The sequence below is a fragment of the Epinephelus lanceolatus genome, chromosome 23 (genome assembly GCF_041903045.1).
Source record: "Epinephelus lanceolatus isolate andai-2023 chromosome 23, ASM4190304v1, whole genome shotgun sequence".
In the NCBI taxonomy this organism is placed as follows: Eukaryota; Metazoa; Chordata; class Actinopteri; order Perciformes; family Serranidae; genus Epinephelus; species Epinephelus lanceolatus.
This window is the reverse complement of record NC_135756.1, coordinates 29,126,460-29,154,367: the sequence shown is the minus strand read 5'-3', so window position 1 is coordinate 29,154,367 and position 27,908 is coordinate 29,126,460. Positions and strand designations below refer to the sequence as shown.

Sequence of the window (27,908 nt, the reverse complement as noted above, 5' to 3'; positions counted from 1 at the left end):
CGTCTTGAGGCCATCTGGATAAATTTACGTTAGGAATCTCATTTTGTACCCCACTAATTTTTTTTTTTTTTTTGCCCATGTCCGTGTGTATCTACAGAGCAGTGGACAAAAAGACACACAAGGTTGAAAAGACTGGCTTGTGCACAGAGCGTGGGAGTGTCTGTATCGTGAACCTTGGTGTTGAAATGCCACGCGCTACTCGCGAGGAAACGAGCCGTCCCGTCAGATATTTACACAGTGAACGGGGTCGACTCCTATTCTACACACTGAGTTTGGCTGGTACTTGCGTACATTTGGAATGGTTTACTGTGGTGATTGTAGTACTTAGAAAAAAGAGTCTATCTCCTCCTCCCACTAGTAGCTTACTAATGTGTCTATTCTAGATTTCCTGGTTAACATCTGAGGCGCAAAAGCACTGAAAGCGATGACCGATGCTCTGAGTGTGACTTTGCCATGACGGTGCTGCAGTCAGCAGCTAAGGGAAGAGTTAAGGGTTTTCTCTTACATGGCTTGGTCTGGAGTCTGTTTTACATTTGGAGACAATTCTTAAAATCAACTAGTCTTGACACTTTAAGTTTTTGTCTATATGGTTGCACAACTCAACATTGACATTTAAATAACTAATTTTAAAGGAATAGTTTATTTTAGGTAATACACTTACTCACTTTGTTGCCATAAACTAGATTAGAAGATTGAGCAGCCTGTACAGTAAATATGAAGCTAAAGACAGCAACCACTTAGCTTAGCAAAAGGTACAGCGCCCGGCTCTGTCTAAAGGTAACAAAATCCACCTACCAGCAAAACCCAAGCTTTTTAATTAACGTTGTATCTCATTTATTTAATTTATACAAAAAGTCATGTGTAAAAAGTTGTGGTTTTATTGGGGGGTATGCTCTGGACTATTTCTAAGTTGGGCACAGTCATTTCCCAAAGTCTCCAGTGGTTGCCTTCACAGTGATGTCAAGAAATAGCCCAACACTTAACTCCCTATACAACCAATACGTGTACGTGTAACGTTAGCTAGCTGGCTAGGTAGCTAAAGAGACACTGGCATACTAACAAATTCTTTTGTTATGCTTGTTATTCAAAAAAAGAGAACCATAATACATTGGAACAACATTAAATTGGGATAATATGATGGCTATTGTAATTTTGAAATCTTTTTTAACAAAGAAAATACATCTGTGTGTTTCTTTTGTTGCTCATACAGCCATCTTGCCAGTGGTTTCTCATAACACTCAGTGTAAAGTGTGCTTCTGAAAAATGTCATGTAGGCCTAACAGTTTGCCCTACCCCTTTATTCCAAAGAAAATCAGGACACCCTACCCCGAGATGTGAACGCACAAAACGGAGGGGTAAGGCTAAGCAGTAGGGGTTAGGGGTGTATTGGGCCTCAGTTACCTTTATCAGAGCCGGGCTAGTTGTTTGTCTTTGCTTTAACTCCTTATGCTAAGCTAAGCTAACCTGCTGGTGGTCGTATTGAATGTAAATATATGAGAGGAGTATCAACCTTCTTATCCAACTCTCTCAAGAAAAAAAACAAACAAGTGCATTTCTTCTTCTATTCCTTTAACTTGCCATTTGGTCTATGAAGGCAGATGAAAATTTTATACGACATCATTTCGCTTTGCTGACGTTGATTAAAAACATATCAACTCCCTTTACCTGAAACTAGGGCAGTGTTCACTGAAACTCATGATAAATCACAAAAATCATTTTTTTTTATCCTTCGGTTGATGCTCCAGACCTCCTCAGAGCAGAAATGTAAAAGATAGAGTGCAAGTTGAACTGATAAAAAACTATATTAACACAAATATCTGACGTTTCCAGTGCATTTGTGCCTTAGGATAAAATACTGTACATAGGGCTAAATAATGTCCTAATCACACTCCTCTGTCTGTACATGCTACCTACAGTACACAATGACGCTGTGTTAAACATCTGGCTTTTTTCTTTCAACATTGACTTTGTATGCAAAAGGTCAAGTTCTATTATACAGCAGAAATTATAGCTTCTGTTCCTTTTGACAATATCACTTGTGTTATTTGTCTTCCCCGTCCATTTCCACGTGTGGAAACCCCAGCCGTTATCAAAGTATCTGACAATAAAAAAATAAAAGTCACATAGATTGGACCACTTTCTTTTTCTCTCCCTTATCACCGCTTTTTTGTTCCAAGCAGACCCCTATCACAAAGGACACACCAAGAAAAGGAACAAAATGTTAAAAAGAACCAACATTAAAATTAAAACTTTTTTTACTTTTTTTTAAATGTGTGTTACCATCTGAGTCGTGGTACTCGTCTCCATGTTAAAAGGTTCCCTGTCGTTTGAGGTGAAATGTGAATCACAGAGTAGTTTCACTCCATTGGAAAAAAAACAAACAAACAACAGCTAAAAAATGGCTGCTGTCTTTGCCTCTTACATCAAGGCAAATAAATGAGCTCCAGAGTGGCAGTCAAGACTTCATCGCACAAAAAATCTCCCCTCCAACTACCTCTCCTTATCGCTGCTCCTCTTCGCTTTGAAATCTGTGGATCTCCCCAGAGTTTTGGAATGGACTGGTTAAAAATAAACACGTTTTAAAAAAAAGTCTCTCTTTGTGTGGGGGTCTCCACTTTTCTGGACGTGTGTAGTTGGACTTAATAAAGACAGAGAGAAGAGAGGGCAGAGTTCATGTCTCTTAGTCTCCCATTGTGACGCCTGATGTTCGGAGAGTGTATGAGTGTGTTTGTGTGTGTGAGGGCATCACTCTCTCTGTATGGCTGCTACTTGAAGACATAGTTGATCAGGACCTGAAGGAGGATGAGGAAAAAAATGATGACGTAGTCGCGCTGCTGGAGGAAAGAGGCGCCTTCCACCCGGCCTGCCGCACGACTCCGCAGCACACTGATGTTCCTACAAACAAACAAACAAACAAACGATAGTTAATGTATGTGTATGTCACATCATGTACATGGTAGAGTGTGACTCATGCCCTCCTCACCTGTTAATGTCCTCCTGTGTCTTTTTTATAGATTCAATGGCACTTTGAAGTTCACTGAGGTCTGCTCCTTTTTTCCTCAGCCGGCTGTTATGCTTGTTTTTGTGTCCTGCAACAAAGTGTATCAAACATGGTTTCTGCAGTTTTTACCAAATCATATTGAAGACCCTTTTAAAAGGCGCGTGTCCATACAGTGTTTTTCATCAACAGGAAAGCATTGGCAAGGCCCTGGGGAGAGCTTTATCCCACATTATATTTTAGTTTTGTCAGTGCTTCTGAGCTGTATATAACAATTATTTCGAGTAATATAATCAATCGGTTTATGCCACGAGGACCAATTCAAAATTGGTCAATAAATAGATTTAAAGATTGTGCTCATTTTAAGGTTCATACTTGCAGCAAACTATTTTTGTGTGTCCCTTTGAGATTATTTTGTGTCTCTTCTCTGAATCTTTTTTTTTTTTTTTTTTTTTAACGCAGCAAAGCATTTTCACGACTTTAATTTATTTATTTTTGAGTTTGAGTTAAGGGGTGGAGAATTGGGGGACAAACTGTTTGATTGTCACAGTCAAGACTTCCATCAGTTAGTGGTCAGATTAATCAGAGCTGATCAGATTAGATTGATGGAGAGTGTGAAAGCCAGCTTTCTTCTGCTGCTATTGCACAGGTTAGACCCACAGCTAGACCATGGTGCGCGCAGTTCGAATGGGAATTCAGCCTGTTTCAGCCTCATTATTTGAATCTTTTGCCATGTTGAATATGAACATCTGACACTGTAACATTACATATATATAAAGGAAATACAGACAAGCATAATAGGTCCCCTTTAAGTTTTTACTATTATTGACACTTGCCTCAGAAAGTCTATTAGTTTTCCAGCTACTATGGCTAGCAAAAGCAGCAGTAATTGTAATTTATGAATAACTTTTCCTGACAACCCAGCTCAGTTTATACCCTAATAAAGCCTTTTTAGGGGGGGAATAACATTCATTACTATTTAAGACTTTTAAAGACCTGCAGATAACCTGCTAAAGCTAACACGTTAAAGCAATTCTCAGTTTTTTGTACAAACATCAGGGTTGGAAAAAAGCACCAGCAACCAGCGAAATGCTAACCTTATTAGGTTAGTGTTTATTATTATTATTATTTAAGATTCTAAGACCGAGTATGGACATTCTGACTAAATTAAACATGAAAATCAAGCAAGTTCCTACAACTTGACCTTCACAGGAAACTGGTCCACATCATTGGTCCGACAGCCCATTGGTCCGACATCCCATTAGTCCGACGGTCCGCGGTGCTGAACGGCTCCCGGTGGGCGTATTTCTACCTTGATGGTGCGCCGCGACCGGCTCTGGGTCAGCTGGGAAAGGCTTGAGGCGAAGCAGGCTCACAGCTTATGTGTTTGTCACTTTCTTTTTCATTTTAACCCACACCATGATCTTTTCCTGACCCTAACCAAGTGGTTTTTGTGCCTAAACCTAACCAGACCTTAACCACAGGGCATCATGATGAGTTCGGAACAACGGGACTTTGGAACAATGAGTTTAATATGGTCGGAACAATGGGATGTCGGACCAATGGGCAGTTCCCACAGGAAACGCAGACATAATAACTACCACCAGAGTGTGCTGTTTACTGACGCAGTCTCAGCCTACTCTAAGCCTCTGAAATCATTTGGTGTTTGCAGATTGGCTGAAAAGTGATCATGTATAACCAGTATTTCCACACTATTTCCATGATGGCATTTTAACATGCAGTTATGACCTGCTTCTTGGGCTGTTGTGTGTCTGTAATGAAAACGTGGTACAGTAACTGTGATATTTAGACCATATAACCAAATGTTGATTTATTACGTAACTAGAAATACTGACTTGTAGTTTGATGCTGACATGTAGTTAAGTTTGTTTTACAGTTTATATCCATATCTGTGAAAACATGGATGCTTCACACACATCTTCAACCCAGCAGCACAGAAGATCTACAATCAAGACAGTTTCAAGGTGGGCACTCAAGATTAGTGTCACCAATTCAGTAGGATGCTGAATAATGGCAAGAAAACATTATGTCACAGTGAAGCTGTCCTTTGACCTTTTGGATATAAAATATCATCACTTCATCATTATATCCTATTAGACCTTTGTGTGAAGTTTTGTCAAAATAAGCCTGTGAATTCTTGAGCGATGGCCAAAAACATGTTAAGTGAGGTCACACTGACCTTGACATTTGACCTTCGACAACCAAATTCTAATCAGTGTACTCTTCAGTCAAACTGGACGTTTGTGCCCAATTTGTAGAGGCCGTTCAAGGCGTTCTTGAGATACTGCGTTCACGAGAATGGGACCGACAGAAGGGACAACTCGAAAGCATTATGCGTCCAGCTACAGCTAATGCAGGTGTGAAGGCATAAAAAAATACTACTCATGTTAGCATTGTGTGTGTGTGTGTGCGTGTGTATGTGATTGTACATGACCGTGACTTACGTTCACTGCCAGACGAATCTTGGCGGTCGGGTTCGGGTGAGGAGCAGCCGCTCTCTGGGCTCTTCGGCTTGTCGCTCTTGTGTTTCCTCTTTGGCACCGTTACCTATACACACATGTTGGGATACACACATAAGCACGCACAAACACACAAAGAGAAATGGGTCAAACTAACAGGCCGCACACATGAGAGCACATACAAACATATCTTAGCGTCCGCACAACTACAAAGACTCAAGAATACAAACTAAATAAATAAAAATAAGCAGAATTGTTCACAGGCATATCGAGACAACAAAATGGTGTTATGATGTAAGACCTACCCCCCTTACACACACACACACACACACACACACACACACGCCCACACAAACATGCTAGTCGGCGCTGTCACGTCAATGACCGTGTAAGGCATGCTGGTACATCAGTCACATCTGTTTATAACACTCAACAAGCGTCTGAAATGAACCAAACCTGCCAAGAGCTGGAACATTTCAGTAATTAAATTCAAAGGGATTAAAATCTGAACAGATTACAGCTCTTATGCTCTTAATCTTAATGCTTTATTTGATGTGATGCAATTTTTCAGGCCCGGAGTCTCTGTCTAACAATCTGACAGATTTTAAGGTTGATTTAAGGTCAGCAGCACCAGGCCTGTCCCTATAACTACTTTTGGCACATGATATACTGTCCCAGAAATAATGGCGACAAACAATTTTGTTGTCATTTTGAGACTATTTTATGCCACCGATGTTATGATAATACAACAGCATAACAATGCAAGAACACCCTTTCAAAGAGCAGTGAACTTTTGAATCTTAAGAATAATCAGACATTTGAATTGGAATATATAAATGTTTTTTTAAAAGGAATATATACAACAAAGTTTATATAAAATCATAGTACCTTTGTTGGAGTAGCCCAATTTCAATTAGTTTGAGATTTAATAAAAAATTTGGCCAACATAATCAAAATTAACTGATGTCTTAGCAAAGCTAAGCTAATACCACAGTTTCCTCTACAATCCAGCTGTTGTGCTGCAGTCTGCTCCTGGGGATTGACTGCCCGGGAGCCCGGGGGTGTGCTGGTGGATTTATGGAGTGGAGGATGAAATTTTTGGAGGGTTAAAACTACACATGACAGACTTCTTGGCTCATTGCCGAGGGTTGTCAAGCTAACAACTATCAAGACTGTGTCTCTTCCACTCAAAAAGTGCAGCTGCAGGCTACCGGTAAGCTACACTGTGTCGTCTTTCAAGTGTTGTATTATTTTTCTTCGACTCACGCCAATACACTTTGACACTTGGCAGGTGGTTGCTTTGAACACACAAAGAACGAAACAGTTTCACAGACTCCAGACACACAAGCAGCAATCACAGCGATCGCACCGCAGCAGCCTGTAGCTTCTCAACATGACATGAACACGGAGCAGATCGGTAGAGGTGGAGATTCAGTGAGCGAGCACGACAGAGACAGACAAGATGAAGACATGGACAGGTGAAGGGTGAGGAGGGCATGAAGACACCCTGAAGCAACCAGATGTTGATGGCGGTTGTTGGTCTGTTCATGTAATGGATGTTCTCTCTTCAGACTTTGTATGGGAGAAAACTTCATATGGAGCAAAAAATAACGTTGCTCACTCCGTACTGAGATCTGATGGTGTCACAGTCAGTGAAACATACTTGAGGAATGACATTTAAACCCTCACAAGGGTTTATAATCATTTCACTGCATTATGACACAGCAAGAACAGGAAGGAGAACATCAGGTTATCCACTTACATCAGCATGCACTTTGACATACCCATACAGAGAGAACAGCAGGTGCCAGGGTACGAAAAGAAAAAACAGAGACAAACAGAAAGAAAAAAGACAAAAAAGGAGCAAAGGCGACAACGGCGATGGTGGCACACAGAGAAGAAGCGACAATGAAGACGGTGCACCGGGTGCTGCGTGGAAGGTGGTTGAGGCGGCGAGTTGCTTTTTTTTTAAATGGCGGTTTTCGATCGGGACAACCTACCTGGCACTTGCAATTGTCCCTCCGCGGCCCCTGGTTACTCAGACTAATAAGACTGCCAGAACGTACCATAGGGGTGCGGTGTCGGACCTTGGTCTGGATACAGCCGTCTTTCTCAAACTGGATCAGGTCGTTTAGCGGATCCCATGGCCTCGTACTGCAGAGGGGGCCGAGAAACACAGAGGGCGAGATGAGGGGACATAGAAGAGGGAAAATAGTCAAACACATGGGGTAAACCATGATAGAGACAAAGAAATACGAGTGAAAGGAGTGTATGGAAGAGAAGAATGTGAAATGAAGAAGCAGATAAAGAAACAAAAAGAACAGAAGAGACCAGTGAAGACCACGCTTATTCATGACATTCTGCCACCTAGACAACTGTCCTGTTTATCATACAACAATAAAAGCTGTTTACAGAATCCATCGTCCTGCATCATCAAGAGCAGTCACACAGTCCCCTGGACATTCTCCCTGCAGTTGTAAGGAATCAGCACTAGATGGCACCCTGTCACACTAGATAATTTAATATGGAATCTACAGAAAATGGGGAAGCTTTAAACTTAACTGCCTTATATTAGTACCAATTATAAGATGGGAACACAGTGTATTTTCAAAACCAGGTGTGAGCATGACAATTTAGAGGACAGATTTCTTCTTGCCTTTAGATCAGTGGTTTCCTTCAGGGACCCTTTTTCTATCATTGAGTATACAGACAAACTCTGACTATGTGACATTTTTTATGGATATCTCATATGAATATATTTATTTATTTATTTTTTAAAAATCTTCGTACATACTTAATAGCCTTTTTTATGACAAATTCAGTGTTTTCTTCTCCCTGACACAACATTATTCTGTTAGCTCTTTGGTTGTTTTAACGGCATACTTTTCTGGTGCAGGAAGAGGCTGTTGAGCAGAGAATGGAGGCTCTGTGAACACAGCCTGTATTCAGGTCTTAACCATGCCCTTATCCTGTGAGACTTTTCAAAGTTTATATCTTCAATAATCATCTAAACTTTAAAATACCTACAGTACAGGCCAAAGGTTTGGACACACCTTCTCATTCAATGCGTTTTCTTTATTTTCATGACTATTTACATTGTAGATTCTCACTGAAGGCATCAAAACTATGAATGAACACGTGGAGTTATGTACTTAACAAAAAAAGGTGAAATAACTGAAAACATGTTTTATATTCTAGTTTCTTCAAAATAGCCACCCTTTGCTCTGATTACTGCTTTGCACACTCTTGGCATTCTCTCCATGAGCTTCAAGAGGTAGTCACCTGAAATGGTTTTCCAACAGTCTTGAAGGAGTTCCCAGAGGTGTTTAGCACTTGTTGGCCCCTTTGCCTTCACTCTGCGGTCCAGCTCACCCCAAACCATCTCGATTGGGTTCAGGTCCGGTGACTGTGGAGGCCAGGTCATCTGCCGCAGCACTCCATCACTCTCCTTCTTGGTCAAATAGCCCTTACACAGCCTGGAGGTGTGTTTGGGGTCATTGTCCTGTTGAAAAATAAATGATCGTCCAACTAAATGCAAACCGGATGGGATGGCATGTCGCTGCAGGATGCTGTGGTAGCCATGCTGGTTCAGTGTGCCTTCAATTTTGAATAAATCCCCAACAGTGTCACCAGCAAAACACCCCCACACCATCACACCTCCTCCTCCATGCTTCACAGTGGGAACCAGGCATGTGGAATCCATCCGTTCAACTTTTCTGCGTCTCACAAAGACACGGCGGTTGGAACCAAAGATCTCAAATTTGGACTCATCAGACCAAAGCACAGATTTCCACTGGTCTAATGTCCATTCCTTGTGTTTCTTGGCCCAAACAAATCTCTTCTGCTTGTTGCCTCTCCTTAGCAGTGGTTTCCTAGCAGCTATTTGACCATGAAGGCCTGATTGGCGCAGTCTCCTCTTAACAGTTGTCCTAGAGATGGGTCTGCTGCTAGAACTCTGTGTGGCATTCATCTGGTCTCTGATCTGAGCTGCTGTTAACTTGCGATTTCTGAGGCTGGTGACTCGGATGAACTATTCCTCAGAAGCAGAGGTGACTCTTGGTCTTCCTTTCCTGGGTCAGTCCTCATGTGTGCCAGTTTCGTTGTAGCGCTTGATGGTTTTTGCGACTCCACTTGGGGACACATTTAAAGTTTTTGCCATTTTCCGGACTGACTGACCTTCATTTCTTAAAGTAATGATGGCCACTCGTTTTTCTTTAGTTAGCTGATTGGTTCTTGCCATAATATAAATTTTAACAGTTGTCCAATAGGGCTGTCGGCTGTGTATTAACCTGACTTCTGCACAACACAACTGATGGTCCCAACCCCATTGATAAAGCAAGAAATTCCACTAATTAACCCTGATAAGGCACACCTGTGAAGTGGAAACCATTTCAGGTGACTACCTCTTGAAGCTCATGGAGAGAATGCCAAGAGTGTGCAAAGCAGTAATCAGAGCAAAGGGTGGCTATTTTGAAGAAACTAGAATATAAAACATGTTTTCAGTTATTTCACCTTTTTTTGTTAAGTACATAACTCCACATGTGTTCATTCATAGTTTTGATGCCTTCAGTGAGAATCTACAATGTAAATAGTCATGAAAATAAAGAAAACGCATTGAATGAGAAGGTGTGTCCAAACTTTTGGCCTGTACTGTACTTGATTTAGTTTTCTTGACAGAAATGAATAAACTGCTGAGATATAGGCCTAGTCTATATTTGAAAAGCAGTTTTTTTTTTTACACCCTTTAAAATCAAGAAAGCCTCGCTACCCCCTGTGAAGCTTTGCGACACTAGTGGGGGTCAGGTCGCCCAGGATGGGAACCAGTGCTTCAGATCATACTTGAGGTGACTGTGCTTTTCAAGCTGTTGCCCCCAATCTTTGGAATGCACCCCCCCCCCCAATTTTCCTTTCAAGTCCCTTGACTTGTGTGAAATTTTTTGGCATATTTGCCTTTAATAGACAAGACAGTCTCAAGTGTGAAAGGGGTAACCACTGAGCTACTGTGCATCTGGTGTTTTCATCTCAAAATGTTTTTATTCACACAGGCTTTTGGTTAGCCAATCCAAACAGCTGATGACCTGTTTATTTGTCTGTGTCCTTGTTGATTAGTTGCTGCTGTGTTTTATCTTGTCAGCCCTGTGCTGTGTATTGTTGCTATCTGTTTTTATTGCTTTTACTGTGTAATTTCTGTTTAATGCTGAGCACTTTATGATTTTGGTTCCGTGAAACCTGCTACACAGATAAACTTTCCTTACTTACTCGCAACCAAAGCATCAACAAGCATTACTGTCTTTTTTTATTACTGCAGGGTTTTTATTATGTTTGATCAAATGTATATAATTAGTGAGATTTTCTATTATCTATTTTATCATTATACAAATGCTAACATTTGAATATCCAGTTAATTATATCAAGATCCACAATCACAATTATTTAGTAAGTACATTTAAGGCCAATATATCAATGTCAGATTTTTTTAAAATCAGATTTTTTAAAATCACAAATCAACTGCTATCAACCTAAAAAAATCTAGTATCAGTTGGGTAAAACTTGGGCATTGTCCTTCATGGCTAATGATGTTAAATCTGACACTCCAGATGGTTTGTTTGTACACAGAACAATCTGAGAAGTTGTCTGGAATCACTTTGGAAAAGGACGGGCACTTTCATAAAATACTTGGCAGGTTATTGGATGAACCATCTGTCTATGACGGGCGGGTTGGGAGAACAGCAAAAACATCGCTTCCATTAAGAAAAGTCTCTAATGCCGTTCTTTGTTCCTCTTTTTTAATTAACTGCAGAATCTACACCTCTAATTTAACCTCTTGGGACTGGGAAACAAAAACATTACTTGAAGCCTCACAAGATGGATTTTCGTGTGATCTTGTTATCTCTGGATTCTGCCGTGATGTCATAATACCACGAGGATCCAGCTGCTGTACCCGGTAAGATAATGTTCAGTCCCTCAAAATGTATCTATAAGTAGTATGTGGTAGTACTGGGGTATTAGTAAATTCTTCAATAGCATAACTTAACCTGCAATGAGACTCACAGAGTTCATCTTTTTTCAGGCCCTCGATAGAGAGGAGCCACCTTATTATTTCCTGTCATTGTAGAGGTAGTAGGGTAGTCACTCACTCGGCATATCTGTAATGCCACTCTCCGGTGACGGGGTCCTGCTCAAACAGAGCGGGGATCCACTCCTCACATTTGGCTTTCCGTTCGCGGGCGGACTTCCGCTGAACTTCCTCCAGGATGAACTTCTCATTGGTGGCCTCGGTCTGATCCTTGTTGTTGATGGCTCGAGTCACGTGCTGCCACAGTCTAATGATTGAGAGGGAACAGAGTCATTAAATTTCTCTGCACTCACAAATGGAAAGAAGAGAAGACGCAGTAGAGGAGTAAGAGAAAAGCCTAAAGATATATCAAGATGCCAAAGAGTGATCAAGGTCAATTTGGTCGCAGACACTGATACAAAACAATACGCTATCATATTTGATACTCTGATAATAGTGAAGTTGAATGTCACCTTTCTGATTCATACTCTCCCTGCTCCTCTGGTGGGACGGTGCAGCGGGTCAGTCGACTCTGCCTCAGCTCTGGTGTCGGGTTCCAGAAAGTATCCATCGTCCCGGTCTTCTTGTCATTGATGAAGATCTCACTGTCCTGTGAGGACAAAGTCAAAAGGCTCTCTTTACTTGCCTAATGACAACGCAAGACACAAACTACAGCACAGTGCAGCTGTTATCTGCATTAGGTACTTAGTTTAGAAGCAACAGTCTAATAATCTAAAATTAATTTTAAAGAGGAAAAAGGTCTGCAGATCACAGAAGGGGCTAGCATGTAACTCAGGCATGACTTGAACTCTGCTTGTTGCATGTTTTATATAGCTCAGGATTTATTATACAACAAGCAGCAGCCAGAGGAATGTGTGAAGAGCGTGTCTTACCCAGTGTCCTTCTAGCGTGGCTAACACCTCCTTCCCCAGCTTGATCTTTCCAGAGACCTGATTCACACTGTCACTGCTGCCCAGGAATGGCTGGAGGAAGAGACGAGGAGAGGAGGAGCAGGGATAAAGGGGGGAGGAGAAAGGAGGAAAAAAGAAGGAAGGCAGAGAAGGAGGACGGGGTAAGGAAAGAGATATGGAAAAGAAAGGACAAATACAGCAAAGAAAAGAGTGGGAAAAGGAGGAAGAAGAGAGGACAAGAAAAAAAAGGTGTTGAAGGCGAGAGGTGAGGGATGGGAGAAGAACAAGGACATGGGGGGTTTTAAGAAGGGCAGAGGAAGGAGAGATACATGCACACATAAGGTTTACTGTTGCAGTTACTATGGAGAAAAATACTGTTGTTTATGCCTCATTTGATGTGCATTTATAAGTCCATTTTAGAAGGTCTAAGTGCATTTAGGGTGTGTCCAACTTCACTTTGCTGGTTAAACGGCGCATAATCTGGGTGCAAAGTAAGGCACAAGGCACAAAGGGGTTAGTCCCTTAATTATTCACCGCTGCGTATTGGGTGTAACATGAGTTCAGCCGACCAGAGTGTCATCTCCACATTAGCTTTAAAAGCCAGGTGTGCCTACAGTTGGTGCACTGAGATTTACATGGTGGATCCAGCAAACCGCAGCAGTGAGCAGGTCTCTGCTCAGAATAATGCAGTAAGAGCAGTAGTGTCACTGCATCAAATATAATGGGACATTCAAGCAGCAAAACATAAAAGTGTAGTAGTGCAATCTCTTTCTACTGCCTTGAAATACTAATACACGTGCCTGACCACACTGCAATTAAGACCTACATGCCCATTGGAACACTGATTGGCGCAAGTATATTTGCTACTTAGACTTGACAATGACAATTGCATCTGTTTGAAATTAACAGTAACGCTGGGCTGCATGGAGCAGAACAAAACAAGTAATGGAGTTTGGACTCAACCTGCAACTTTTCTAAAGCATTTAAACACACATACTTTAATTAAAGACCGATTTAACAACAAAAGAAATCAACCTAGTAACCACCATCTACTTTCAGTTAAACCTACCAATGAGAGTACATCAGCTGAGTGGTTCCAATGGGTGCACTGCATTCAATAGTACTCAATCTTCTCTACTAACCTACATGCACTCTGGTTTGAACTCTAAAAACCAGACACCTATCATGATTTGTATTTTAAAAGGAAATGTACTGACTCCCTGTTTGCACTCTTTAACATGTACCTGTCGCTAGTTTGTGATGACATCATGCAGTCGACAGTGTGAATGGTGGTGTGGAGGACGGGAAAATTATCAGGGGGGAGAGGGAGTGGCGTGGTGGAGTTGGTGATGGTGTGGAGGGGTTAGACATCCAGAAAATTCAAGTGAGAAACAGCTTTTTATAAAAGACTATCTAAAAAAAGAAGTTTATTACTCCACAGCTCTAAAGCTCCTATTCTGTCAGCCGAGGACTGAAATGATTTACTACTCTTAAATAAGTTCCTTTTTTTAAACACAGCCATACCTTCAGTTTGAACTCGAGCTGAGCACTGTAGCCTGTTTTCTCACACGCGATGGTGATCTGACCACCCAGCTCCAGGGTCATGGTGCCATACAGGATGCCTGTCGGATAAAAAAAACACCATGGGGAATTTTACTCAGTACAGGTAACTGGGGAAACTGACACAGGGTCAGAGAGTGGATCCAAACTATTTGTTGTAGGTGGATCTACAGCTTTCCAAATGAGCAAAGCAACATTATTAACGCAGATATCAAAGAATTTAAATACTGGACCAAATATTTTACAGAGTTTACAGCTATATTAAAGCTCGACTGATGTGGGACTGTGGTGTGAGGAAAAAGTCGGTTGCACTCTGACCTTTACAGTGAGCGTAGGGCATGTTCATCACGTAGTCCTCCCCTCTGTTGAGAAAAGTAAGCCGAGCCTCCCCGTCTAATATGGCCGACAGGGAGTTTCCTAAAATGTAAACAGCAGTGGTTAGTGGACAGATGTGCTAACACAGCAAAGGGATAACAATCCACAGCTGAATAAATATTAGCACACATTGTCCTTTCATTCAAGATGCCTGAGGGTGGCATGAATTACATTTTAGTTGTGTGTGTGTGTGTGTGTGTGTGTGTACCATAGAACTTGGACTTGGCGAGGATGCTGCCACTGAGGCAGAATCCGTCCTTCCTGTTGCTGACGTAGAAGGCAGACACAGGAGGATGATGGGATACCTGAAGAAAACCACAGTGATGTAGTCAGCTTGAACACTACTCATCTGTCATAGATTTATCTTATCACGGATAGTCGATGTGTTCCAATGACCCAACTTGCATTGTGGGAGTTATCTGATACAGGTGGGATGAGCTCTTGACCAATCAGATTGCTCGAAGTTAGTACTCTGCACAGTCGTTGTTGCTGATGTTACCTGTTCTGCGATGTAGAACGTCTTGCTGTTGGTCTTCTGGTGGAGCCACATACAGCGGTACGTCTCTCCAATAATGGGGTTATAAGGCTTCTTCAACCCCTGTGGATTAAACACCAGCATGACATTTTAGTATAATAGATTGTATACAGAGAGCATTTCTACTCTGCAGCTCATCAACATGAAGTGGGCCGCACGTGTTTATTCTCCTGACCTTTGGCTTTTTGTAGAATCCAGAGATGTACCACTTCACCACCTTCTTCATTCGGTTGTAAGCGTTCTCTTCGATCGCAGCCCTGAGAATGAAACAAACAGTCCAAACTTTAAGTAATGCTCCTCTAGAACACATGCTGTTTAACTCAGTGGGTAGAACTTTGTATAATCTACTATAATTCTCTTGATTCACAGAGCTTCATCAAATCTTCTGACAGAAAGACACATTCCATGTCCATATGTCACATTTTATACAAGTAGAACTACTGGCATCACACATTACAAACACCAAGGTATTGCAGGTAAATTAATCTCTTCAGACAGATATCCGAATATGTATGCCAAATCTGTGGGCAACAATACAAGATTTTTATATGAGAAGCGTTCTGGTTTCTATCTGTAGTGCCAGTGGTATTGATCAATCATGTCTGAGCAGGCTTCGGTTGTCTGCAGGTGAACAGTCTGTGTGCAGAGCATTAGAGGCAAAAAGCATCGGCCGAAATTCAACCCAACTGACAATTATTTGGCTTTTTATTAGCTTTTTCTTCCCTCTTATATGCATTCATATGCAGATATCTGTTTCACTCTCGAGTCAAGTTGCTAATTAGACTGTAAACTATGACTGGTCCACGGAATTCCTTCAGTGTTCACTGTTCAGGAGGTTTTAACCAGGAGAAAAACTATGTTTTTCGCATTAAAAATCTGTGTTTGTACGACATTGTCTGGCTCTTCGGTGGGGGCTGCAACTATGGTGGCTGAAACAAAAATGCAATAGGTCAATGGCCCTATCTAAAACCAGTGTTTCATTCTGACCAATCTGGAAATCCATCGGTTAAAAAAAAATAAATAAATAAATTTTCCTTCCTTTTTTCCTCCTACAATGTAAATTGCAGAATCTGTCTTGAGAGATTAGATTCGGACCAACTCCCTATGTAGATACAAACAGCTCATTCTAAGGTGATGTAAACACAACAATTCTTATTTTCAGGTGCATTATACATTAAAGAAAACATATTCATTATATAATATTCCATTTCTGCCAATATATTCCCCTAAATCCTACACACTGGATGTTTCATTGCATATTTAGCAGAAAGTGCTTGAGTTGCAAAATCTGCACTTTTCTCCCAATTTTAAAGTCCATGTTGGTTCTGCATGTGGTAAAAAATAACTTTAGTTAAGACTGTATTGAAGTCTGTTAAAGACATGGTGTGATATTTTGGTGTACATATTAAATACATTTATGAATTAGTGAAATTTAATAGAGCTGGAGGCTGGATTTCTCTGTTATTTATATTCCTTTAAAAAGCTTTAGTGCTTACTCTGACAGGAAGTCTGCGTGGTAGTAGTAGTCTGAGAGCTTGTCCAGAAAGGACCTTGGCTCCAGGATGAATGTGGGCAGCACCACTTTGGACAGGTCCATGCCAGGTCGCACCTGCTTCAGCAGAGTCCAGATCAGAGATTTATTCTCCTCTGATACCGTCTCTGTCTGGGCAGCCTCACCAGCCTGGAGAAGGACAAACACACAAGGGCAGAGGAGTGTTTTTTTTTTCTACATGTAGCTTGCCAACATACAACAGACATCTTAAAATACCCAGAAGCATTCACATTGTTGCATGAGTCTCCACCTGATTAAAACTTTTATGAGACTGTTTGTGCAACTGATTTGCAAAATGAGGGTTGTAATTAGCTCCTAACTATAAACATTTTGCCTCGGCTACAGTAGGTGTTTAATTAGTAAGCTGTCAAACCAAGCCACACAGATCAAAGTGTGGCCATGTTACTGCTTTCCTAATAGCCCCAGCAGAGGAACATGCTAATTTCCCCTGATTATGCAACAGACTTTATAACAAAATTGCTTTTAGCTGCAGTTTTAATTCAAGCTGAAGATGAAAATGGTTTCCAGACGTCCTATGAGAATGTGGAGCAATGCTGCAATCTCAATTCATCGACGACATTTCTGATTGAAAGCTCTGTACGATAACAGTGGACTTGTTTCAAACTCTTTCTCCCTGACCTCTCCCAGCTCCTCATGAGACTGCTCCAGGTACGGGGTTTCCCGCAGATGTTCATTGGGGTCCAAGTCGATGTATGAGTCGTCTTGCCGCTCTGACGTATCGCTGTCGCTCTCCTCGCTCTTCTCCAGGCCTTCTGGGTCTGACTCCTCGTGGTCCTGTTCACCCTCCCTGTCTGACTTGTCTGAGTACAGGTCTGGGTCTTTCAAATGGTCACTGTCGTTGAACCTGAAGGGAGGGCAGATTGGGTGGTACGATGTTCATGCAAATAATGTTACATTTGAAAAAGCTGGTATCTTAAAAGTTTAAGCGGAATATGTAGTTGTAACTTTGTTTTTTTTCCTACTCACTGGAAACCATGGATGTTGTGGGCTCGGAGGAGGCTGTAGAAATTAATGGAGTGTTCTCCGCCAGTGGCGACCGTGCTCATGTCCTCTTTCCCCTCACGGATCATGGTCCTCTTCAGCAGGCTGGAGCACTTCAGGGCCAGCTCTAAGGCATCCATCCAGCATCGACCTGGGAGAGACATTCAGACTGATCACTGATATGCAACATTTATTTTCAGGCTTTGCTGTTGGTTCATTATCCTTCTTTAATAATGAACAAAAGGGTTTGGTCAAAGTTGTTTTTTTTTTTTTTTAAATCACTTTGGCTCTTGTACTTATAATCACCCTTGAGCTCAATCCAGGACTGGTTACAGACATGCTACTTTTTAAAATAATTTTCATTTTGACATTTGATGTATTAGTATTGTAATATTGTGCTAGGTTTGTACAGTGAATACCAAGTGATTCTAGATATCGTTTGACTATTCCAGCACCATGGACAGAGTCACAGAGCAAGAAGGGCTGTGGCTCTAACCATTCAGTAGTCCACCATTCACTCACTACGTATTAGGCTGCAACGATTAGTCGACTAATCAATGACTAATCGACTATTAAAATAATCAGTGACTATTTTAGTAGTCGACTAATCTGTTTGAGTCCCCACCATACACTGTATATAAAGATAGACAACATGACAGCTCCCCAAATCTGAAGCCCAAACATTTTGATCGTTCCCTGGTGGCTGGCTGCAGTATGAGTCATAACCCCCCCCCCGTTAGCAAATGGGACATGGGTCCAGGCTATTTTGGCTTCATTTTTGTAGAGTGGGGATAATTGGAGACGAGTTGTCCATCTTTATAAACAACCTGTGGTCTCCACATTACTCATATTCATACTGCCTTAGTTCAGCTAAACATCCCACCCCCCTAGTCATCTATTCCCCAACTACAGTGGTACTGATCTTCCTACCTAAAGTATATGACTTATATCCCAAACTGGCAAGCTATTTCTTTAAAACAATTTCCATGGGATTCCAAACTAAATGAAAATTAACTTTTTTTTTTTTTTTCCCCCCCAAACTGTGCCCAGCCACTGCCATGTTAAGTTAACACTCTTAAAAGTATATCAGTCAATTGAGACAAAGAGGACAGGCTAGAAAGTGGCTAAAAAGTCACAGGTTTTCATTTTGGCTGTCCAAATAACCTAAAAAAAAAAACACCCACTAAATCAGTAGATATTAAGCCCTATTTGCATGGGTCTAGTATGACCTGGGGACCTCGAATAAGTTGTAGTAACTATGGAGGTTGTCTGTGATCTTAATTTCGTGTGAATCTGCCATGTCTGTAGTTTGTCAGGATAAAATTACACTGCAAATTACCCATCATATTTCACCAAACACACAGGTCATGTGATAATATCAATCCTGTGTATATCGGCATCTCTGTCATTTGGAGTTTCACTTAGGTCTTTCATTTTCTATGTGCTTGTTTTCTGCCTCTTTCCCAGTTGAGAATTACGGGGGCTGTGTTGGCAACTATAAATAAATGTTTTGACAGCATTTTAGGCGCTGGAGGCTCATCTCGCAACATCTTGCCATTCACAGAAAAAGATGATTGATGATTTGTAACAGCGTGACAGAATCTGTTCTGTTTGTTTAACCCACATTAAAAAGAAAAAAGGAGGTTAACACTGTTAATCACTGTAAGCAGTGCTGTGTAGTGTATCTGTGTTGTGCAGTGGAGTTACAAATAACTGTGTGCATCATATCCAGGGGATAATTTCTAAACCACGAGATCCCCTGTTAATACTCGTCCCTTGCAGACTTCAGAGAATAGGGTCCATGTACCAAAATTTTAAAGTTTCCTTCCAACATAATACACTGGTCAAAAAAACAACAACAAGAATTAGGATTAATAGCACTTCCACACATGATCAAATACTGCAAGTAAAAGCAGCTGTAATTTTGAACCAATACTAATATTACTTTATGTAGCTGATACCCTCATGATGCTGATTTGTTGCTTTATCTTTATCTCTCATTTTAAGCTGCTGCTGACAAGACTCAAAAGACAAAAAGCTGAAGATTGATTGACAGCTTGTCTCTTACCATCAGACTCAGAGGCAGCACGGAAGATGAGGTGGCTGCTGGGTAATGGCTGAGTGATGGAGCCAACTGCTTCTCCTTTAGGACCCTGATGACAACAAGAAATAAAGGAAGTAAACACATGTTACGCATAAGGTTCAGTGTTTAAGGTTCAGGTGGGTGTTGTTCTGAGTCAGTGTCTTGATTGCTCCACTTGTCATTTTAATCTCTGTCTCTTTTCATTTGAGGTGATTTATCAGTTCCTTTATCCTCGTTTCACCTGCAGTTTGTGTTTATTTTTCCAGTTCTTCATCACTTATGTGCAAACAGGAAATCTGGACTCTCTAGTATGTCATTATGCAAACAAGCTACGAGAGGGGACAGAAGCTGAATGAGTGAAGTGTTTACGTCCAACGTGAAGAGGACGATGGGGAAAACAGGAACACTATAATCTAAATCACACATCAACAATTATGATTCAAGCCTTTTCATAGCACAAACAAACGAGAAAACACTTGCAGTGCAAGGACAGTGATGAATACCAAATCACAGTTGGAGTGGACGTGTGGACAGGGCTGAAAACACAGGAACAAATGGAAAGTGTGCTCTGCTTAAAATGAAAATCGCTGGCTGGATGTATAATGTTCTGCACCTGCACTAAAGATGAGCTTTTAATTATACAGCTAACATAACAACTACTTGTTTTAACTGCAGGGGACAAAGGCTTTTGTTTTTAATGGAGGACATTTTCTATGTTTGTGTTAATTTTGTTCTGTTCGTCACTCGAGAGCAACAAAGGCTGCATTCAAATTCATCTGTCTGGAAACTTTGGCAGTATTCTCCCTCGTTAACACTGAGGTAAGAGATTTTTCTCCATTGCATGGTAGATAAACACAGATAAAGATAAATTAGGTCATATATGGCAAATAAAAAGGAATAGTTGAACATACTGGGAAATACACTTATTTGCCTTTTTTTGCTCAGAGTTTGGTCAGAAGATTGACACCACTCTTATGTTTGTATGATAAATAGGAAGCTAGGCCCAGCAGCTGGTTAGCTTAGCCTGAAGGCTGGAAACAGGAGCAGACAGCTAGTCTGGCTCAGTCCAAATGTAGCCAAATCCAAAGACAACACATTGTGGTTTTACAGGGAATTATGTGCAGGACTATTTCCTCTAGGAGGTGACAGCACCTGGCCAACTAATAATCTGGCCCATAACCCTTGTTTCTTTTGTTTTTTTAATACAGATGAAAGGAAATGAGATATAATGTTGAAGATACTCAGCCTGACAAGATACTAAATCAGAGTTTGGGTTGTTAGTAGTCTCAGTGTACCTGGGTTGAACGCTAAATGGAAAATCGGGACAATTTTTATAAACCTGAATACTGCACTCCAGAATTAGGCCAAACAGTGTATGGTAGAGGAAGAGGCTACTTAGTTTTAAGTGTCTTTTTTTCCAGTGGTGGAAATTCTCCTTAATGTTACAATTTATTCTGAGGCAGGGCATTTTATCAGCAAGCCAAATTTCACTTGCTGCTTGTTTCGTTTTTTTGCATTTCCTGTTCTATTTGATCCTTCACAGGCCCTTCATTTATTCACATTAGCAGCTTTGACTCTGTTCAGCGGCTGACACTTCTGTTCTGTGTGATTAATTTCTTTAAGATGGTTTCCATGACGTTTCTGTCTTATTTGAGTGTTTGCCCTGCGTGTTTTTATTTGTCCTCACTTTTTTGTTGATGTTTTCTAAACAGGTGAACAGATTTTTCTCTACTACTGTACTGAAAATCATCTGATTACAAAATTAATTTGTGGAATACGTATTTGGTAGTCACAAAACTCCCTGATACATATAATTTCTCATTTCCCCCAATGTTCCCAGCCTGGAACAGCTCTCTAAATGCTCCATCTCACTCCATAATACTGGCTGCAAATTCTGTTTCTGTAAATATTCTGACCTTGACAGCCCAGATGGACTGCTCCAGCGGGTGGAAGAGCTTGAAGCAGAAGCCGTCCTTCTTGGAGGGCCTCTCGATGAGCTCGCAGGCGTTGAGCAGCACCGTTCCCACCCACTGGCCATTTTTGTGGGTTTTATAGATGAGCAGGACGCCTGGTTTCAGCACACACCACAGCTTGGTCCAACTCTTCAGAGTGCCACGGATCTGGATCAAATCCAGACAAATGTCATTTACTGTACTTTAATTCTAATAATTATTGTATATTTTACAATCAACACGTCAGCAGCAGGAAATATTGACTGCATGGTGGAGGATGTTCCCACCTTTAGCCAGTCGGCCATGACGATGACAGAGGGATCAGTGATGGTGCTGAGCAGCTCCTTGGTCGCCCTCTTCTTCTCTTCCCTGTAGTTTTTCTTCTGCACCTGCAGGGAGCACAGAGAAACAGACATACTGAGAACATCAATTTACACAACTGTGATTATTAACATTCTACACTTGCCTTTGCACTGAATAACATTAAGCAGATTTTTTTAATAAGACTGGAATCACACTCCTCAGTGTTCCTGTTAAATGACAGCTGGTTCCCTCTGACTGTAGAGTGAGGTATCTGCTGCATTTAATTCCACTCTTTAAATACGTAAGGTATCCTGCCTATCCTGTGTTGTTGTGACATTGGTGCACAATATGAAAATCCAGTCTATTTAATATACAGTATTTTATGCATATTGTCTCACAACAACAGTTGAGTGAAATGACAGTGGACGACAAGCATCAGTGACTATATGTTAAAACTCTCCATATGAGGCTATTTTAAAAGACTCATTATGCCTGCCTTTAGAATAAGTGTCCAGATTGGGTCTGTAAATTTCCCCAAAAATTTCCAAGGCAAGTTTATTTATTTCCAAAGTGGTTTAACTCAGGGATTAGGGAAATTTTGCACAATTTTGAATCATTGTGGTTTTATTTAGCTTAGACAGAGCTGTTTATATCTACACAGGGAGCGAGTCCTCGTCTACCATGATGGACATGTTTTTCCACAGTAGCCCAGAACAGACACACCAAACACTGGCTCTAGACAGGGCCATTCTCATTTTCATGTCGCCCACCGTACTATGCAGCCACTCCACAATGAAAGTGTCAGAAAAACTGTTTTTTTTTAAACATGAAACTGCTGTAGGGTGGCACGGTGGTGTGGTGGTTAGCACTGTCGCCTCACAGCAAGAGGGTTGCCGGTTCGATCCCGGGTGTGGGAGCCCTTCTGTGTGGAGTTTGCATGTTCTCCCCATGTCAGCGTGGGTTCTCTCCGGGCACTCCGGCTTCCTCCCACAGTCCAAAGGCATGCAGATTGGGGACTAGGTTAATTGGTGACTCTAAATTGTCCGTAGGTGTGAATGTGAGCGTGAATGGTTGTTTGTCTCTATGTGTCAGCCCAGTGATAGTCTGGTGACCTGTCCATTCAGTTTCTAATATAGTTGCTTAATAGTACTGCGACAAACCTACACACTGCGACTCTCTCGACTTGAAAAATTATTGTTTAAATTGGCTAACATTATATGTGTAATATATGGCACAATTCAAATTGGATCAAAAATTGTTTGTCTTTTGCTGCTGACTAGGGCTGGGGCGACGCGTCAACGTCGTCGACATCATCGACTACGTAAATACGTCGACACGAATTATTTGCGTCAACGCGTCAGTTCAAACAAAAAAATGGTGGCATGCAGCAGCAGCAGCAGCAGCAGTAGTGCTGTGTTATTGTGCTTTGGCCTATTCAAGTGCTGGAAATTGTTATTTACGTGACAACGCCTGAACCCAACACAGGCTCCGCTCCATCGACTGTGTGCACAGTGCTGTACTGCAGGTTTGGGCCGGGCTCGGTTATAAATGTCTCACTCGGGTCAGGTTGGTCAGGAAAATGCAGGCCAAACCACGTTCTAGTGTGCTCACCTGTGTGTGTGTGTGTGTGTGTGAGTGAGTGCGCACACGTGTTTGTGTGTATTTGTGCGTGCATCGGGGCTGAGAATTGTAAACGTGCGACGATGTAGAGACATAAATGACATAAGGCTATTTAGTTTGTTTAATAAAAGAACAAGGTATAGACCTGTTCTATAGGAAAGGTAACCTTAAATGACTTCTGTTGTGATCTGGTGCTATATAGAAAATAAAATTAAATAAAATTAACTTGACCTTCAAGGGGGGGCGGGGCGCCCCCCTAATATAATGGTAGGGGAAACACTGATGTTTCAATAAATGTTAATGTTAATAAGAAATGTTTTGGTATTCATATTGTTTAAATTGTCTCATTAATCAAATAATGGAAAAATAATTGATAATCGAAAACATAATCATTAAACTAATAGTTAGATTAGTCGATTAATCGAAAAAATAATCGCTAGCTTAATCGCTAGAAAAATAATCGTTTGGAACCACCCTATTGTGTGTTGACAAGCACATATGACCCCCAGAAGAGGAGAGACTTCCCCTTCCTACTAAAGTTTCCACCTTGATTATTACCAGAATTTTGCAACCCTAGTCCAGATACACAAAATCTACTCTACAATGATGCAATTAACTTACCTTGAGGGACTCCTTCTTGGTGAGCTTTCCTCCAGATGCTGACACATCCTTGTCTGAGCCATTGTACAGCTTTGTTTCAGACTGTGAACACACAGAGGGTTTTACTAGCACAAAAAAACCTACTTAATCTCTTAGGACATCTATATATTAAATATACATCTACTGGTGGTTCATCTGCCATGTTGAGCTGAGAAAAACAGATGGTCAACACTGCTCAAACATGCATGATGAGTAGAACCAAAGCTTTCCTGTGAGGATGTGTTTAAAAATGTGTGCAATCTACTTAACAACCATCAGCTTGTTTCACTGCTGCACTCTGTTTATGCTGCGCTGAATAAAGTCATCTATTTAATGACTACATGTAACCTTGGCGACAAAGTGTTTGCTCTGAATGACAAATCCATTACGATAATTGATATAATCAGCTACAATGAGGACACTGAATTATATTTATTCCTTAATTTGTTACTGTAGCAAAGAGCGGAAACTTCACCGAGAAACAGCATCTAGAAGTGATTGTTTTCCTTGCCTCTCAAGCTGTTTTGTTTCCCTGGCAGTCCAAACTTAGCTCAGTTAGCAGAATGAAGCCTATAAATGCCAGTGCAGGTATATATCTGCCAGCTCCTCTCACAAGCCAATTGGAGCGATTTAAAGTGTAGAGACAGACGGGGGTGTGGGAATCCTAACGCAGGGCTACTTAGTGCCTTAAACAGCTACAGGTAGCATTAGACAAAGTACAAAATAACAAGCACCAAAGCTAAAAATGTTCTCTTTCAGCTCCCTATTCTATTCCTTTGGTTGAGACTGCACTTATTGCTGTGAAGATAGCTGAAAACACCCAAGGCTCAATTCTGCTTTTCTATAGCTTTGTGAAGATGGTGGATGTTTGTGATCTCGTCTTGGATTTGGGATGAAATGTTTATCCTGTCATGTCCTCTTCATGTTTTTATACTTTACAATATCAAAACAAATTTTTAATAGGATTCCGGTGTGATGAAAGCATCTCTGCTGTGACTCAGAAGGAGGCTCAGACACCCATGTCTGCACTGACAAACATATTTGATGTGGACCTCGACAGATAAACCAGACGGACCTCCTCCACACTGAGCTCACTTGAAAGAAGGACTGAGTCTGAATTTTAGTTGATAAATGTTTGATGTGTACAGTTTAAATGATGTGTGAGTCATCCCAATGTGGGCTATCTCACGCCTGAGGCAAGACTGGGAAAGGAAACAAGACATGCAGTAACTCCCATATTCTCTGCTCTCATTACAAGACACGCACGCCAAAGCACCCAATCGTTCCTTCCCACCCATCACAGAGCAACTCAGAGGAGTAATTTTCCTTACCTTGCTCTTAGATATGGAATGTGAGTCTTCTTTCAAAGGCAGAGGCAATAGGTCCTCCTTCCCTCTCTCGAAACCTGGAACAAAAAAACACAACATCATGAAGACATGCTCGGGCCACCATCACTCTCCAGGTGACCTACAGTATCCCATTCCAGGAGACAACCTATCATTGTTCATTCAGTGTGCTTTTTCTACATAACTTTTCATCACATAAATAATCTGCATATTTACATTTAAGGCATACTTTGAAGGATTTGACGCTTATTGTTTGTAAAAACAACCCTTAAAGTTGGCCATTTCTCTTCGTTTCAACAGGATTGACACCCCTTTTCCATCAGATTAGATCTGGTTCTAGCAGCGGTTTCGTTCAGGGCTTAAACAGACCCATTATAATCAATGGTGTGTCATTAACAGAGGTCGTTGCACAACGCACAGCGGAAGTAGACAATAGTAGCAAGATGGCAGATTGTACTGCATATCTGCAAACAAGCATGAACCAACTATTAATAAAGAAAAGACGTAGCAGACTATTGTGTGAAAGACTCCTTCCTCTCTTTCAAACATGTCGAATATGACACACTTATGGAAAGCACTTGCGGGGCTATCTGTGTAGCCAAATGTAATCTTATTACATAATATCAGTCACAGGAGCACCCTGTCCTTCAAAGCAACTGGAAGCAAGCCACAGAATCTGGATAGCAACAAGCTGCCTCCTACTGCCAGTCCCTAATCTGAGCTGAGCAGTTAGATCAATTGGCTGGTAAAAGGAGGTTCCCTGCTTTAATCCATAGTTTAGCCAGGGCAATGTGGGTGTGGAGATCACTCGGAAAACAAAGAAAGGTCATATGGATGCTCAATTACCAACTGCTCCTGTGAAGTTGCTGAGGGGAATGTGTATTTCTACAAATATCAAACTAAGCAATAATGACTATGTGTATGAATTTACTTGATTTAGATCATAACAAACCTAAACAAAGAATGACTAGCTCCACCTTTAGCATTCCTAATCTTTATCCGTATGCCAGTTTATAACCTCAGCAACAGATTCCCCCTGAGATCCCAGCAGTTGGTAACACCGGTGGTCTCAAGGTGACAGAGAGCCTGTAAATATTTTATAGCCTCTCTCTCCTATCCACAGGCCATTAGTATTTAGGGAAGAAGCACTGCAGAGTTACCTTACCAAATTAGCTACTTGGAAAACAGTCACATCTTTTTTGACTAGCTATATGTTTCAATAAAACAGCTGTGTATCTGTAGTTGAGGCAAAATCCTTTTTATGTATTCTTGCAGTGTACTACAATTTCCTGCAGACATCTTGGGTTTTGAATTCTTAAATGACTCAGAGAAAACCCACGTTCAAACTCCACGCTTGGATACTTTTAATAACAACCATGTGATGTTCAGTGCATTACTGGAGGAGCTGTTTGTATCCACTTTTCATTAACTTGCCTCTCATACCCTGCTTCTTCAATTTACAATAATGCTTTTCAACAACCCTACAAGCAAACATGTTTGCTAGCAGAGTGTTATGTGTCCATAGAGAAAGTAACAATGACTGTGATGGCAGACAAACTCCAAACCAAAATGCACTTGGAAATAGAAGGTATAATAGAGACATTTCCTTTAACTAACTGCTATAGTAACCAGAAACTTATCATGGCTACTTTAGATGTCCCACCAGACCATCTGCGCCTACTTGACAGGCATCTCCATGCCAACATCAGCTGGAAAACAACTCAAGAGCAACTGAACCACTACAGCAACCCACAACAGGTTACAGAACTCAAAGTACCCTTTTCTACCATCTCAATGTATGGGGAAGAAACAGGATGATGAATAATTAAGTTAATTAATATATTACATAGTCAGTGTAGGTAAATGCATCTCCCTTTTTTCTGTTGTTGTTACAGAAAACATTTTTTAAGATCCAACATATCCTGAAAGCTTCTATTCTGTGGCCTGCTTCTTACTATTTCATGAGCTATACTTACATCACAATAGCTAAAACAAGAATCATTTGACCACCATTGTCCAACATGTGTGTGTAAGAGAATTTTGGGTTACATAAAATGATATCTAGTCAATATGACTGGGCAACATATCAATATTATATCCATATCATGATACGGGATTAGATATCGTCCTTGATATTGGACACTGTAAAAATCGAAGGTGTTGTGTTTTCCTAGTTTTAAAGGCCACACTACAGTAAAGTGATGTAATTTTCTTACCAGACTGTTCTAGCTACTCTGTTATTTGCCTTTGTCCATTTAGTCACTATATCCACATCGCTGGTGATTATTTACCATCATATGTAGACAATCATTTATCATTGTGTCATATTTTGTGAAACCTCAAAAAGTCAACCCTACAATACCATCAAAATATCAATATCAAGTTATTTGGTCAGAAGAATTGTGATACTTGATTGTCTCTATACATTGTGCAGCCCTAATAGTCAATATATAATCTGAGTGAGACCTGAAACAGAATCTCTTGCAGTCAAAGAATG

The 27,908-nt window shown here is 41.0% G+C and overlaps 1 protein-coding gene across 13 annotated transcripts in view; it reads right to left on the bottom strand.

The window, feature by feature from the left end:
* Positions 1-1,567: 1,567 nt before the first annotated feature.
* The window catches only part of osbpl8 (oxysterol binding protein-like 8), a 123,764-nt gene continuing 97,423 nt past the window's right edge, over positions 1,568-27,908 (bottom strand). For 10 of the 13 annotated variants that reach the window (XM_033614276.2, XM_078165452.1, XM_078165450.1 and 7 more), the window contains 20 exons: positions 25,397-25,470; positions 24,048-24,128; positions 21,791-21,892; positions 21,468-21,671; positions 19,537-19,621; positions 17,454-17,619; positions 17,106-17,331; positions 16,411-16,595; positions 15,090-15,171; positions 14,879-14,977; positions 14,588-14,684; positions 14,323-14,421; positions 13,969-14,066; positions 12,427-12,516; positions 12,007-12,143; positions 11,616-11,801; positions 7,479-7,632; positions 5,464-5,566; positions 2,984-3,089; positions 1,568-2,895 (listed from right to left, as the gene is read on the bottom strand). In XM_033614276.2, coding sequence (XP_033470167.1) covers positions 2,766-2,895; positions 2,984-3,089; positions 5,464-5,566; positions 7,479-7,632; positions 11,616-11,801; positions 12,007-12,143; positions 12,427-12,516; positions 13,969-14,066; positions 14,323-14,421; positions 14,588-14,684; positions 14,879-14,977; positions 15,090-15,171; positions 16,411-16,595; positions 17,106-17,331; positions 17,454-17,619; positions 19,537-19,621; positions 21,468-21,671; positions 21,791-21,892; positions 24,048-24,128; positions 25,397-25,470 — 2,504 coding nt within the window. In that variant the 3' untranslated portion in view covers positions 1,568-2,765. The remainder of the gene's footprint in view (positions 2,896-2,983; positions 3,090-5,463; positions 5,567-7,478; positions 7,633-11,615; positions 11,802-12,006; positions 12,144-12,426; positions 12,517-13,968; positions 14,067-14,322; positions 14,422-14,587; positions 14,685-14,878; positions 14,978-15,089; positions 15,172-16,410; positions 16,596-17,105; positions 17,332-17,453; positions 17,620-19,536; positions 19,622-21,467; positions 21,672-21,790; positions 21,893-24,047; positions 24,129-25,396; positions 25,471-27,908) is intronic. The other 3 variants (XM_033614279.2, XM_078165459.1, XM_033614282.2) reach the window with 1 other exon arrangement.